At 43.9% G+C, this 16593-nt stretch overlaps 1 protein-coding gene across 1 annotated transcript in view; it reads left to right on the top strand.

The window, feature by feature from the left end:
• vwc2l (von Willebrand factor C domain containing 2 like) overlaps window positions 1–15777 on the top strand; it is a 67546-nt gene extending 51769 nt beyond the window's left edge. Inside the window, exon 5 of the mRNA XM_083536324.1 lies at window positions 14813–15777. Coding sequence (XP_083392450.1) covers window positions 14813–14961 — 149 coding nt within the window. The 3' untranslated portion in view covers window positions 14962–15777. The remainder of the gene's footprint in view (window positions 1–14812) is intronic.
• Window positions 15778–16593: the final 816 nt, after the last annotated feature.

Here is a 16593-nt window from a genome sequence, read left to right as displayed (position 1 = left end):
CTTAAGAAGTCTCCAAGGATAAAAAAAAGAGAATCCTGAATTATTTTGCTCCAAGCCGGATATTTGGTTTGCCAGGTTTTGCAGTGCATCACTCACGTTGGCCTGCAGTGGGATGTAAACTCCGGTCAGAATTAATGAGGAAAATTCCTGCGGTGATTAAAAGTGTTTACAGTTCATGAACAGTGATTCCAAGCTTGGGCTGCAGTATTTAATCAGCACTGTGACATATGTACACCAGCATTTGTTGATATAAAAGCAGATTCCGCTGCCTTTTATTTTGCCCGATAGCTTCATTACGCAATCCGATCGGTGTAAGTGGAAGCCCTAGAGAAATAATCCGCTGTCCGGGATTGAGTGACTGAGCCAAGTTTCGGTAAAACAGAAAGCAGCGGACCATGCAAAGTCTTTGTTTGTTCCTTTAAGATGAATCAGTTCATTCATTTTGTTCGGCAATGAGCGGAGGTTCGCCAGGTGAATCGATGGGAGCGCAGTTCTAAATCCCCTCTGTTGTAGTGTCACTATCGCACCGGCGCGATTACCCCGCGGCGCCCGCTGTTACTTCAACTAAGATCGCCAAAAAAACATTCCGGGTTTGTAAAAACTGTTCTAGAAAAGTGTCTGGAGTCAACTGCCCGATGTTAAGCAGTTGTTCTCGTTATCAGGTTAGGGTAACCAAACACACAGACAGCAAACAAAAACAAAGAAAGTACCAGAGAGAATCGTGCTAAGACCGCCATCCGGGGCGCCATCTTGGACTCCATCCATATGGTTGGAAAAGTCAGGTGTTTCAATATTTTTCTCCATATAGTGCAAATAAGATAACTGTAGAGGGTGAAACTCAAAAACCATGAAGATGGATTTGGACTGGAATTAATATAGTTGCCATGAATCCTGATACCCCTACTCTGGATGGAGTTCTCTTCATTTGAAGTCCACTCTGTGCTGGGGATGGTTCCACATAAAAAGCCCAAATATTCATAAAGTTTCTGAGCAACTAAATATCTTTAAAAATGGATTTGGACTGGACTTAATATCTGAATCATTTACCGAGCAGCACACATCAACAATGATGGAACTGTAATGAAAGGACATTCGGTGTTGAGGATAAGGATGGGTTTCCTTATGACTGGTTCCTTCAAGGTTTCTTCCTCGTGCCATCTCATGGACTTTTTCCCTCAACACCGTTACCTTTAATTTGCTCATTAGGGGCAAATTTATAGGCACTCATTCATTACATTCAAATGTATATTTGTATTCTATTTATTTCTGTGAAGCAGATTTAAGACATTATGATTAAAAGCGTTATAAAAAAGGCAGCTTCCTTTTGCAATGCAGATTTACTTCGGAAAATAATTTATTAGCATTTAAAATTATACATTTATGATTTATGTATTAATTAAGCCAAATTATTCTGTTTCATTATGCACAGGGGGGTCTGTAAATCAGGGTCAGGGTGATATTTTTACTCTGATAATAATGTGAATCTAAAACCTGTGCAATTTGCGATGACTTGAAAGGTGGCTAATGCTCCTTGGAATTTAAACCATAGCTCATTATGCTAATATGCTAATGATTTTTTTCCTTTGGGCAGTAGGAAAATGTTAATCAGAGATATTGACCATTGGAACTTTTTACGAATAAAATTATGAAGGAAAATATGGTGCTTGGTCATCTTATCCTTCAAAGCTCTTTATAACAGGGATTATTGAATTGGATGAGGGTGTCTGCTAAATGCCGCAAATGTAAAATGTAATTGAGTTGCCCAAAACATCTGGATTATGTTTTACAATCGACTCAAATTAGCCGACATCCCACACACAACCTCAACTCAGTGGTTAATATAATCATTCATTCATTCATTCATTTTCTCCCGCTTATCCGTAATTCAATCCCCTCAGCACCGTCCCTTACGGTCCCTCCTGCAGGGGGTGAGCCCACGGGAAGGCGGCCCCACGTCACTCCAACGTCACGGACCTTGATATTTCCCTCGTAAGGGACCCCCGGAGCATAGAGGGTTAAGGGCCTTGCTCAAGGGCCCAAGAGTGGCAGCTTGGCGATACCGGGGCTTGAACCCCAGACCTTCTGATCGGCAACCCAGCGCCTTAACCGCTGGAGTCACCACTCCCCCTAATATAATCATTTCAACCAGTAATACACTGTAGCCTCATATTACATTAATTCACAGCTTGCCAACTTTTCATTCCTTTTATGAATCATTTTAAATTTTTTATTATCAAATTACTTTTCTGTTACATGACGTTACAATCGACAGCAGAGAAAATTTCCTTCATCAGTCTGCATTTTCTATCCCTGCATTTTATTCTAGATTTAAACACGTCTTTGCGTTTATAGACACTTCCGAACAACCCTCAGGTTACGTTTGTGAGTAACACGACTCTGAATTACTACTTCCTATTTAAATACAGACAAGAATTTTGACTTAAATTTATTATTCCTTTATCCTCATTCATTTGTTTGTTAATTCATTAATGCATTCATTTGTATAGTTGTATATAAAACTGTAGTTTTATCTATCTATCTATCTATCTATCTATCTATCTATCTATCTATCTATCTATCTATCTATCTATCTATCTATCTATCTATCTATCTAACATCTTTCTATCTATCTAACCATCTATCTAACCATCTATCTAACCATCTATCTATCTATCTAACCATCTGTCTGTCTGTCTGTCTGTCTGTCTGTCTGTCTGTCTGTCTGTCTGTCTGTCTGTCTGCCTGCCTGTCTAACTATCTATCTATCTATCTATCTATCTATCTATCTATCTATCTATCTATCTATCTATCTATCTATCTATCTATCTAGTCCCGTCCGTCTGTCCGTCAGTCAGTCAGTCTGTCTGTCTGTCCGTCTGTCTGATTATTCATCCATCCAAACATCCATCCTACAAATTTTTTTTTTACTTTCCACATATCATCCCTCCATCTATTTATCTCTCTATTCAACCCTGAAGCCGTGAGCAGTCCGAGCTCACAGCTGAGTTCTTACTTAAGTAAAATGAATGTATGTACAAATTATAGATGATCTCTGTGATCTGTAATCGGTTTTATTCTCCAGCAAAGACCTTTACCCACTGAACACGTCCTGCAAGTTTACAGATTTAAGAAAGTAAAAAATGCTCCTGTTTATTTACTTACAACAAAGTCACCGCAAACCACTAATGTCTTCAAGCGGCTGCCATTTAGAGCTTCAGAGGCAAGCAATAATGAATTCCATTCAACTAGCTGTGGATGAAATACAAGCAAGTTTTGTTCAAAAACACAGCCTTCAGTCACATATAAAATATTAGGAGACCATATGAAATCCTGAAAACCACCATTAATTCTACTGTGTATCAGAGGGTGTTTGAGGAACATGAGACCATCTGTAAAAAAAAGTAAGCTAAATCAGAACTGAACCCTGCAATATGACAATGATACAAAACATGCCAGAAAATCCACTATCTCACTATTTCATGTCTGCTGGCATGTTTTATTTTAGGATTCCATCCAATCAAATTTCAACCCAGCCATTAGGGGGGCACAAGCCAGTGTACTCTTAGTGCCGGTCCCAAGCCCGGGTAAATGGGGAGGGTTGCGTTAGGAAGGGCATCCAGCGTAAAACATGTGCCAAATCAAATATGCGGATCACAAATGAGAATTTCATACCGGATCGGTCGAGGCCCGGGTTAACAACGACCGCCACAGGTATCGTTAGCCGACAGGGTACCGGTGGAAATTGGGCTACTGTTGGCCGAAGGAGGAGAAGGAGAGGAGGAAGACGTCTACAGAGACGGCAGGAAAAGGAGCAGTGTAGGAGAGTAGAGGTTCGGGTTGGTACTTTAAATGTTGGTACTATGACGGGTAAAGGGAGAGAGATAGCTGATATGATGGAGAGGAGAAAGGTAGATGTGTTGTGTGTTCAGGAGACCAAGTGGAAAGGGAGTAAGGCCAGGAACATTGGAGGTGGGTTTAAACTGTTTTATCATGGTGTGAATGGGAAGAGAAATGGTGTAGGGGTGATTCTGAAGGAAGCGTACAGTAAGAGTGTAGTGGAGGTGAAGAGAGTTTCTGATAGGGTGATGATCGTGAAGGTGGAAGTTGAAGGGATGATGATAAATGTCATCAGTGCCTATGCTCCACAAGTTGGCTGTGAGATGGAGGAGAAAGAAAGATTCTGGAGTGAATTAGATGAAGTGGTAGATGGCGTACCTAGGAAAGAACGATTGGTGATTGGGGCAGACTTTAATGGGCATGTAGGTGAAGGGAACAGAGGTGATGAGGAGGTGATGGGTAGGTATGGTTTTAAGGAGAGGAATGTGGAAGGGCAGATGGTGGTAGATTTTGCTAAAAGGATGGAAATGGCAGTGGTGAACACGTATTTTAAGAAGAAGGAGGATCATAGGGTGACGTATAAGAGTGGAGGAAGGTGCACACAGGTGGATTATCTTCTGTGTAGGAGATGCAACCTGAAGGAGATTGGAGACTGTAAGGTGTTGGCGGGGGACAGTGTAGCTAGACAGCATCGGATGGTGGTCTGTAGGATGGTTTTGGAGGCGAAGAAGAAGAGGAGGAAAGTAAGGTTTGAAAGAAGAATAAGATGGTGGAAACTGAAGGAGGAAGAGTGTAGTGTGAGGTTCAGGGAAGAGGTCAGACAGGGGCTTGGTGGTGGTGAAGAGGTGCCGGATGATTGGGCAACTACTGCAGGAGTGATGAGGGAGGCAGCTAGAAAAGTACTTGGTGTGACATCTGGAAATAGAAAGCAAGACAAGGAGACGTGGTGGTGGAATGAGGAAGTGCAGGAGAGCATTAGGGGAAAGAGGTTGGCAAAACAGAAGTGGGATCGACAGAGTGATGAGAAAAGTAGGCAGGAGTACAAGGAGATGCGGCAGCAGGTTAAAAGGGATGTGGCGAAAGCCAAGGAAAAGGCATATGAGGAACTGTATAAGAGGTTGGACACTAAGGAAGGAGAAAAGGATTTATACCGATTGGCCAAGCAGAGGGACCGAGCTGGGAAGGATGTACTGCAAGTTAGAGCAATAAAGGATGGAGAGGGAAATGTGTTGACTAGTGAGGAGAGTGTGTTGAGAAGATGGAGGGAATATTTTGAGCAGCTGATGAATGAGGAAAATCAGAGAGAGAGAAGGTTGGAGGATGTGGAGTTGGTGAAGCAGGATGTAGATAGGATTAGTAAGGAGGAAGTGAGAGCAGCGATTAAGAGGATGAAGAATGGAAAGTCGGTTGGACCAGATGACATACCGGTAGAAGCGTGGAGATGTTTAGGAGAGATGGCAGTGGAGTTTTTAACCAGATTGTTTAACAGGATTCTGGAAGGGGAGAGGATGCCTGAGGAATGGAGAAGGAGTGTGCTGGTACCGATCTTTAAGCATAAGGGAGATGTGCAGACCTGCAGTAACTACAGGGGAATTAAATTGATCAGTCACACCATGAAGTTATGGGAAAGAGTAGTGGAAGCCAGGCTGAGAGAAGAGGTGACCATCTGTGAGCAACAGTATGGTTTCATGCCGAGGAAGAGCACCACAGATGCCTTATTTGCTTTGAGGATGTTGATGGAGAAGTATAGAGAAGGACAGAAGGAGCTGCATTGTGTATTTGTGGATTTAGAGAAAGCGTACGACAGGGTGCCGAGAGAGGAGTTGTGGTATTGTATGAGGAAGTCAGGTGTGTCAGAGAAGTATGTGAGGGTGGTGCAGGACATGTATGAGGACAGTGTGACGGCAGTAAAGTGTGCAGTAGGTACGACAGACTGGTTCAGGGTGAACGTTGGACTGCATCAAGGATCGGCCCTGAGCCCTTTCCTGTTTGCAGTGGTGATGGACAGGTTGACGGACGAGGTCAGACAGGAGTCTCCCTGGACTATGATGTTTGCAGATGATATTGTGATTTGTGGTGAGAGTAGAGAGCAGGTTGAGAAGAGCCTGGAGAGGTGGAGATATGCGCTGGAGAGAAGGGGAATAAAAGTCAGTAGGAGTAAGACAGAGTACATGTGTGTGAATGAGAGGGAGGGCAGTGGAGTGATGCGGTTGCAGGGAGAAGAGGTGGAGAAGGTGGAGGAGTTCAGGTACCTGGGGTCAACAGTGCAAAGTAATGGAGAGTGTGTTAGGGAAGTAAAGAAAAGAGTGCAGGCAGGGTGGAGTGGGTGGAGAAGAGTGACAGGAGGGATTTGTGATAGAAGAGTATCTGCAAGAATGAAAGGGAAAGTTTATAGGACTGTGGTGAGACCTGCGATGTTGTATGGATTAGAGACAGTGGCATTGAGTAAAAGACAGGAGGTGGAGCTGGAGGTAGCAGAGCTGAAGATGTTGAGGTTTTCGTTGGGAGTGACGAGGATGGACAAGTTTAGAAATAAGTTTATTAGAGGGACAGCCCATGTAGGATGTTTTGGTGACAAGGTGAGGGAGGCGAGATTGAGATGGTTTGGACATGTGCAGAGAAGGGACATGAATTATATTGGTAGAAAAATGCTGAAGATGGAGCCACCAGGTAGGAGGAAAAGAGGAAGGCCAATGAGGAGGTTCATGGATGTGGTGAGGGAAGACATGCAGGTAGTTGGTGTAAAAGAGGCAGATATAGAGGACAGGGTGGTATGGAGACGGATGATCCGCTGTGGCGACCCCTAATGGGAGAAGCCGAAAGAAGAAGAAGAAGAAGAAGATCCAATCAAATTTCAGCTGTCACTTCACATGTTTCCAGGGTCCAAGGTATCTGCTGTGAGCTCTTCATAGTGAACACTGCAGTCTTCCTGTAGCTTACAATCCATGTTGCTTGACTTCGGGGCCATCTATCAGGCATCCAATCACGTCTGTAATTTCACATACTTTGATTGGACGGTCAAAGAGCGCAATAGTCAGAGTTCACAAACCGCATCTGTAGCAAACTGCACAAGCTCAAACATATTCCACCTGACAGAGGAGAAGAAATTGATTTGCTTGCAGTTAAGCTGGACATCGTGAGGAAAGTTTAGGTGTCCACAAACCTTCGTATATACATATTAGGACTGCAACTAACAATTATTTAAAGTTTTTAACGAGCTTTATTTTGACATTTTTAAGCGTATAGTGGCTGCTTGTTGAGGAGAGCATTTGAGAAAATGTCGTTTAAATATGCAAGGTAAAGCAATTTGTGTAAATCAATATTTGCATTGTACTTAATTATAATTGCAGATGGTATGTTGACAACCACGCTGAAAATAATAATACAAAATAAATACAACATGGTTTTGGCCATTTTTGTTTAAAAAAAATACACAGACATTTTGTTCAGTTGTGAAGATATTATCTAGAATATATAAATAATAAAATGTTGTATGATAATTTAATGATAAATGCATAAATTAATGTAAATAAACATTTAAACAGTAAAGTTGCAGTAAATCACATCAGAAAATCTAATTTGCTATAAAAAGAGACTGGAACGGAGAAACGCAGTAAACTAACAGCCATAATAAAAAATAAAAAAAAGGAAAAAATACGCATTGGTTTGTTAGCGTTCGCTAAAAAACAAAACAGTGACTAAAATTGTGTCGTTTACTGCTGCTGTTATTTGCTGCTTTTGGATTTAGTGTTTTTTTGCACCGTTTGATTTTTAGATGTTCTCTCTCTCTCTCTCTCTCTCCATCACTATGTTGTGAGTCACGACAGAACAGATCCGGTGCGACTGTTCTGAAGTGAGCAAACTAACAGTTTACACAATAGCACTACACTAAACTGTACCATTTTGACATGATGAGGATTATACAGTTTTTACTCACCGTGCTGATGTTTCGCCTTCATCCGTGACGCCGGTGTGTTCTCTTTTACCTGTTGCTGGTTGACCCTGAACTCTGTTATCTTTATATATATATATATATATATATATATATATATATATATATATATATATAGTGTTGAGTTCAAAGTGACAACTCTTCAGGATTAGGAAATAAGAAGTAGGAAGGAACAGAGATTTTGGCATAGAATCAAGGAATATAACCAAAATACTGACATTATGGTCTTTATAATATCCATCCATCCATCCATCTTCTCCCGCTTATCCGATGCCGGGTCGCGGGGGCAGCAGTCTAAGCAAAGATGCCCAGACTTCCCTCTCCCTAGACACTTCTTCCAGCTCTTCCGGGGGGACACCAAGGCGTTCCCAGGCCAGCCGGGAGACATAGTCTCTCCAGCGTGTCCTAGGTCTTCCCCGGGGTCTCCTCCCAGTGGGACGCGCCCGGAACACCTTCCCAGGAAGGCATCCAGGAGGCATCCGGAACAGATGCCCGAGCCACCTCAGCTGACCCCTCTCGATGTGGAGGAGCAGCGGATCTACTCCGAGCTCCTCCCGAGTGACTAAGCTTCTCACCCTATCTCTAAGGGATCGCCCAGCCACCCTGCGGAGGAAGCACATTTCGGCCGCCTGTATCCGGGATCTTGTCCTTTCGGTCATGACCCAGAGCTCATGACCATAGGTGAGAGTAGGAACGTAGATTGACCGGTAAATCGAAAGTTTCGCCTTGCGGCTCAGCTCCTTCTTCACCACGACAGACCGGTACATCGACCGCATTACTGCAGAAGCTGCACCGATCCGTCTGTCAATCTCCCGTTCCACCCTTCCCTCACTCGTGAACAAAACCCCAAGATACTTAAACTCCTCCACTTGCGGCAGGAACTCCCCACCAACCTGAAGTGGGCAAGCCACCCTTTTCCGACTGAGGACCATGGCCTCGGATTTGGAGGTGCTGATTCTCATCCCAGCCGCTTCACACTCGGCTGCAAACCGTCCCAGTGCATGCTGAAGGTCCTGGTCTGATGAAGCCAACACGACAACATCATCTGCAAAGAGCAAAGACGAAATCGTGTCGTCACCAAACCGGACACCCTCCGACCCCTGGCTGCGCCTAGAAATTCTGTCCATAAAAATTATGAACAGAACCGGTGACAAAGGGCAGCCCTGCCGGAGTCCAACATGCACCGGGAACAAGTCTGACTTACTGCCGGCAATGCGAACCAAGCTCCTGCTTCGGTCATACAGGGACCGGACAGCCCTTAGTAAAGGGCCCCCGACCCCATACTCCCGGAGCACCCTCCACAGGCCGCCGCGAGGGACACAGTCGAATGCCTTTTCCAAATCCACAAAGCACATGTGGACTGGTTGGGCAAACTCCCATGAACCCTCCAGCACCCTGTAGAGGGTATAGAGCTGGTCCAGTGTTCCACGGCCTGGACGAAAACCACATTGTTCCTCCTGAATCCGAGGTTCTACTATCGGCCGTATTCTCCTCTCCAGTACCCTGGCATAGACTTTCCCAGGTAGGCTAAAAAGTGTACACCCTCCGGTCCCCCTTCTTAAAAAGAGGGACCACCACCCCGGTCTGCCATTCCAGAGGCACTGTCCCCGACCGCCACGCGATGCTGCAGAGGCGTGTCAGCCAAGACAGCCCCACAACATCCAGAGACTTGAGGTACTCAGGGCGGATCTCATCCACCCCCGGTGCCCTGCCACCGAGGAGTTTCTTTACTACCTCGGTGACTTCAGCTTGGGTGATGGACGAGTCCGCCTCTGAGCCCTCAGCCTCTGCTTCCTCAATGGAAGACTTGACGGCGCGATTGAGGAGATCCTCGAAGTATTCCTTCCACCGTCCAACGACATCCCCAGTTGAGGTCAACAGCTCCCCACCTCTACTGTAAACAGCATTGGTGGGGCACTGCTTTCCCCTCCTGAGGCGCCGGACGGTTTGCCAGAATCTCTTCGAGGCCAGCCGATAGTCCTTCTCCATGGCCTCACCGAACTCCTTTCAGGCCCGAGTTTTTGCCTCGATAACCACCCGGGCTGCAGTTCGCTTGGCCTGCCGGTACCCGTCAGCTGCCTCAGGAGTCCCACAAGCCAACCAGGCCAGGTAGGACTCCTTCTTCAGCTTGACGGCATCCCTTACTTCCGGTTTCCACCACCGGGTTCGGGGATTGCCGCCTCGACAGGCACCGGAGACCTTACTGCCACAGCTCCGAGCGGCCGCTTCGACAATGGAGGTGGAGAACATGGTCCACTCGGACTCAATATCTCCGGCCTCCCTCGGGATCTGGTCATAAGCTCCGCCGGAGGTGGGAGTTGAAGATCTCTCTGACAGGAGGCTCGGCCAAACGTTCCCAGCAGACCCTCACAGTACGCTTGGGTCTGCCGAGTCTGTCCAGCTTCCTCCCCCGCCATCGGATCCAACTCACCACCAGGTGGTGATCAGTTGACAGCTCCGCCCCTCTCTTTACCCGAGTGTCCAAGACATACGGCCGCAGGTCAGATGAAACGACCACAAAGTCGGTCATCGACCTACGGCCTAGGGTGTCCTGGTGCCACGTGTACTGATGGACACCCTTATGCTTGAACATGGTGTTCGTTATGGACAAACTGTAACTAGCACAGAAGTCCAATAACTGAACACCGCTCGGGTTCAGATCAGGGGGGCCGTTCCTCCCAATCACGCCCCTCCAGGTGTCACTGTCGCTGCCCACGTGTGCATTGAAGTCTCCTAGTAGAACGACGGAGTCCCCAGTCGGAGCACTGTCCAGCACCCCTCCCAGAGACCCCAAGAAGGCCGGGTACTCTATACTGCCGTTTGGCCCGTAGGCACACACGACAGTGAGAGACCTTTCCCCGACCTGTAGGCGCAGGGAAACGACCCTCTCGTTCACCGGGGTAAACTCCAACACATGGCGGCTGAGCTGGGGGGCTATAAGCAAACCCACACCAGCCCGACGCCTTTCACCATGGGCAGCTCCAGAGTTGTAAAGAGTCCATCCTCTCTCGAGGAGTGTGGTTCCAGAGCCCAGGCCGTGCGTAGAGGTGATCCCGACTATCTCTAGTCGGAACCTCTCAACCTCACGCACAATCTCAGGCTCCTTCCCCGCCAGCGAGGTGACATTCCACGTCCCTAGAGCTAGCTTCCGTGTCCAGGGATCGGGTTGTCGAGGCCTCCACCTTCGACTGCTGCCCGATCCTCTTAGCACCGGCCCCTTACGGTCCCTCCTGCAGGTGGTGAGCCCACTGGAAGGCGGCCCCACGTCGCTCCTTCGGGCTGAGCCCGGCCGGACCCTGTGGGGGAAGGGCCGGCCACCAGGCGCTCGCATACGAGCCCCAACCCCGGGCCTGGCTCCAGGGTGGGGCCCCGGCTGCGCCATACCGGGCGACGTCACGGTCCCTGATGTAGTATCTCTCATAAGGGGTCTTTATAATAGTGAAATATCAGAGGAGTCTAACTGGAAGAGAAAGAAGAAACAAAAAGTTTTCTTAAACATAAAATAGAGGCCTCGGGTGCATTCGAGTTTCTCTGTGGAATAAATTGAACCGATCCTCATCGTGTCCACCACCCCGTCCTCCGACCATCCACTGCATCGCACTAAACACACGTCAGGGAGCGACAGAGTGTGTGGTTGCTGTGCACCAGAGGATCCTCCACTCAAAAAAAAAGCTTTTTCATGATTTCTAAAGAGAAAAAGAGAAGATTGAAGTTGAAGAAGACCTTGAAGAAGCTCGTATACGTGATGGATGAGAGCAAATTTATATCTGACAAACACACACACACACAAACACACACACACACACACTGCTCCCTGTTCCAACAAATGTTCAATCTAAACTTAGATTCAAAAAGTCTTCAGATTAGGGCACGTCCACACGATCTCTCTCTCATTTCACTGAAATCAACTGCATCTGCCTTACTGTTAGAACGAGTCTCTCTCTCTCTCTCTCTCTCTCTCTAAACCAAGCTCTATCTATCTATCTATCTATCTATCTGTCTGTCTGTCTGTCTGTCTGTCTGTCTGTCTGTCTGTCTGTCTGTCTGTCTGTCTTTGTATTTTTGTCTGTCTGACGATCTCTTTCTCTTTTTCTATTTGTCCATCTATATCTTTCAGTAGGTCAGAGAGTCAGTCTGTATGTCTGTCTGTCTATCTTCCAAGCACAACACTGAACACAGGTTACGCCCCTTGATTCTGATTGGTCAGAACACTATATTACAGTTTTTCTCAGGTGCTTTGGAGCGTTTCTTGAATCATCCTAAATATTTGCAAATCAGTCCATCAGTGCATTTCTCATAACAATGTGTACAAACAGCACAAAACATTTCTTGCAAAAGTCTGTACTTTTCTCTAAATCCTTTGTTCATCTCTCAAAAGTAAGTATTTGTGTCAGTGAGCATCTCATTCCCATCAGAATGAAAAGTCCCTTTTGTCATTGTTCACAAACAAAATCATTAAAATGTTTAGTCATGTTATCAGTGTGACGCTGCACAGTTTCAGTGTTTCTTGATATAAACTATGGTTTGGATCACAGTGAGTGAAAATGCATATAATCTGACTTCCTTCTGTTTGACATTTATGAAATTCAGCAGCACAAATCAATTTATTTGATTATAAGAGACCAGACAGGATTCACACTTTTACTGTACAAGTGTTTGATCTTCATAGAAATTTCAACTTGAAAAATTCTGACGACTGGTTTAATCATTTTGCATTCAATGAGGTTTACAATGAACTGATGCTGAGATGTTTTGGGGGTTAAAACAATTCAGGTGAAACCAGTAGAATATATTTTGATCAACATGAACATAAACATCTGATAATGTAGGAAACAGCAGACACTCGTACACAATCCATTAAATGATGTACAAAAGCGTTCGCAATTTGATCAAAACAACAAGAAATGTGCTTATGATGAGCACGAGTGACGACATGATGTGGAGGTTCAACAAGTAGATTTGAGAATTTAATTTCTGATCTGAGAAACGCTCCAAAGCCTCTGAGAAAAACTGTAATATCACAATTTTTTTCTTCAGCCCAGATTTTTCATTTGGGCCATTTTAAATTAATTCTTATGAAAATGAACCCATACACATTAATAATCAGAAGGCAGAGCTCAGAAACATCATGTGAAATTTGAGCATAACCCGACTCTAAATATCAGGAACTTTCGATGAAATACTGATTTTGGACCTAGGAGCATTCATTTATTCAATCATTCTTCAATTTTTTCTCAAATGCTAAAAGCTAGCTGGTTTTATGATTATTCATGTAACAGCTGCAGGACTGAATTCACCTGGTCAGATTTATTTTCTAAACCAGCTATAAATCACATGTTTAGATTACTTTACTCGTTCAAATGTTATCTGGCAGAAATATGTGAGGAATAAAACATGGTGTTGTGCTGTTTTTAAAAAAGAATCAATGAGAACCTGGTATGAGGCACGTCCCGGAGTGTTTTCTCCTTACAGTCTCACACCACAGCAACGTTCTTTGCTAAAATGTATTGTTTATTGAAAAATGATCCCTTGTGCTTTTTTGTCTGTTTATGGTTAAATTTCGAGATTGTATTTAATATCAACAGTCTGCTAAAATGTGCTCAGGACCACAGGTTGCATAAACAGTTCTGCAGTTGAGCACCTATCACTGAACAGATCACCTCAGGAATGATGAAACAGTAATGAATTGACATTCGGTGATGAGGACAGGTTCCGTCTTGAAGCTGGTTCCTCTCTAGGTTTCTTCTTCATGCCATCTCAGGGAGTTTTTCCTTGCCACATTCGCCACTGGTTCGCTCATTAGGGATCGACTTATAAATTCAAGAAACAAACATTGCCATTTAACTTATACATTATTTTATGCAACTTTATAACTTCTTGATCTTTGTAAATCTGCATTTAAACAATGTGACTGTGCATAAAGAGCTGGCACTGGAGACTCCTTCCCTGAATTCTAAATAAACATTATATCCTGGTTTTTATATATATATATATAGAGATATAGGTTAGAGCATCTGTCACCGGTCATCATAAGTTGTTACTAGTGAAACTAAAGCAGTTAGAGCGGGGTGCATTAATGTGCTGTCAAGCTGCTGTTCTAGGAAACCACAACACCTCCTGACCAATCAAAATGCAGAATTCGGTTCTAAGCGGATGTGTGTTGGGGAGGCTCTAGTCGTTATAGACTGAGAGAGATGCCAATGAGTTCAATCCAAAGCATTTTGTGTTGAATGTATATATATATATATATATATATATATATATATATATATATATATATATATATATATATATATATATATATATATATATATATATATATATACTTCCCGTGGGCTCACCACCTGCAGGAGGGACCGTAAGCGGATAAGCGGGAGAAAATGAATGAATGAATGAATGAATATATATATATATATATATATATATATATATATATATATATATATATATATATATATATATATATATATATATATTCATTCATTCATGAAGAGAGAGAGAGAGAGAGAGAGAACATCTAAAAAGCATATTTTGAATAGTTGATACAATGGAACAGTCAGAAGTCAATATAAGTTGTTATTATGGAAACGACGAACATAAACCTGCTCTACTGTCAGAGATGCGGTCGTAACTGGTTGACATGGAAACGATTGCATGTTCGAACAAGGCACATCGACAGAAACCCGTATGGCTGTTCTAGAACATGAATCGGCTAAGGCTAAGGTTGAGTTTATTCCAGATGAGAATTCAAAGCATTGATTCTCATTAGATAGATGTATGGATGGATGGATGGAAGGATGGATGGATGGATGGATGGAAGGATGGGTGGGTGGATCTTTAATATAAGTCCTCTTGAGAGCTCTGTCTCATTACTGTTTTTCTACCCCTCTCCCTTTCTCTCGCCCTCTTCCACCCCCCTCTTTCTTTCTTTCTTTCTTTCTTTCTTTCTTTCTTTCTTTCTTTCTTTCTTTCTTTCTTTCTTTCTCTCTCTCTCTTTTTCTCTCTATATCTCTCTCATGACAGGACCGAACTGCTACGCCGGAACGACAATCATCCCGGCTGGCATCGAAGTGAAAGTGGACGACTGCACCATCTGCCGTTGCCACAGTGGGGACTGGTGGAAGCCGGCGCAGTGTCTCAGGCGCGAGTGTCTCAATGGACAGACGTCCTAAAAACTCTTACCGTTAAAAGAGAGAAAGAGAAAGAGAGACATAAACATGACCGGGGATTGACAGGCAGAGCCCAGACCCGCGGGGGACCGTCCACTTTCCAGGACACGTACTGTGGGGAGGGACTGACTGGCACGAGCACAAAACACGGCTGGATGAAGTGAGGCTGCTGAGAGACAACCTCACACACACACTGAACGAAACACTGGACACACCGCCGAGGAGCATCTGGAGTCCATCAAGGGACAAAAGCTGTGGTTCTGTTTTTGTTTTAAAGCTTCTTTGTAGGTATAATTCTCACGTATGCTGCTCAAACACAGAGTTACACACAAACATAGACATATATGCATATTTATATATATACATATATTTCATGATTCAATGATGGATGATATTTATTTATTCAGCGCCGCTCGGGGGGTACGCTACCCGGAACGCCACCTGTGCACTGTGCAATTTCACTGAAAACAAAGAATCCAATCTTTCTGATCGTGTGAATGCTGCTACCATGTCCATCTCGAATCCACCAATAAGAGGATGATGCCGGATTCACGGTGTCCGAGGGTCACAAAATAGAAACAAAATACACTAACGGATCAAAAATTAATTTAGCGTTGTACGATAACCTTTCACAACAAAAACTTCTCGAGCTTAGCGTGAAGATCGCACAGAACGTAGATGTTTTCTTCAATGGCAGGATCTTCAGAGGGGGAAGATGTAATTATAATGTGGAACTTTGAGAGCCTTTTATTTACATCTTGTACAATTGTGTGAGAAGGAATTATTATATAAAATAAATAAATATATCAATTCCCTTTATTTATTACGAACGAAGATTGCGAGATTTCATTAATAATAAAATAATCAAATGATTAATTATTCCGGATCGTGACTGGCAACGCTGAGCTGTAGGTGGAGGAAATCGAATCCAAAAAAAAGGAATTTTTACTGCAAATTGATTTCGTGATTATGCACCTTATGATTGTAATTATATTATTATTATTATTATTATTATTATTATTATTATTATTATTATTATTATTATTATTATTATTATTAATGCTTCATGTGATTAAACAAAACCCCCGTAATGACGGTCTGAAATTTCATCCCAGCAGAGAAATGTGATTAGTAGGGAAAATCTAGAGGGCAGGATTTAGGGTTGGACAATGCGATAACATTCATTCATTCACTCATTTCCTCCCGTTTATCCGTAATTCGGGTCACGGGGGCAGCAGTCCAAGCAGGCCCCCGCCTTCGACTGCTCCCCAATCCCCACAGCACCGTCCCTTACGGTCCCTCCTGCAGGTGGTGAGCCCACAGGAAGGCTAAACATTTGAGATGATATTTTTGCAATACTTCTGGAAAGCTTGATTAGCCCACATACACATTGCCCACAAAAACGCTAAAAATGATGAAAAAAAGATATCATGCCAGACACAAAATCAGCCCCTTCGGCGAGAGAAAGAGCAGAAAAAGTGGCGCTTTCAATCCACAGAGATGTCAGCGAACGTAAAAAGGGTCAAGAAACGATGTAATAGAGTTTTCGCAAAGTGTATAATCTCCCTGAAATGTTCTGGAAGCGGCAGATACACAATGTGCAATCAGTAACAATCCAGCCGCCATCTTGAATTT

The sequence above is a fragment of the Silurus aristotelis genome (assembly GCF_946808225.1).
Source record: "Silurus aristotelis genome assembly, chromosome: 3".
In the NCBI taxonomy this organism is placed as follows: Eukaryota; Metazoa; Chordata; class Actinopteri; order Siluriformes; family Siluridae; genus Silurus; species Silurus aristotelis.
This window is presented reverse-complemented; position numbering and strand designations above follow the sequence as displayed.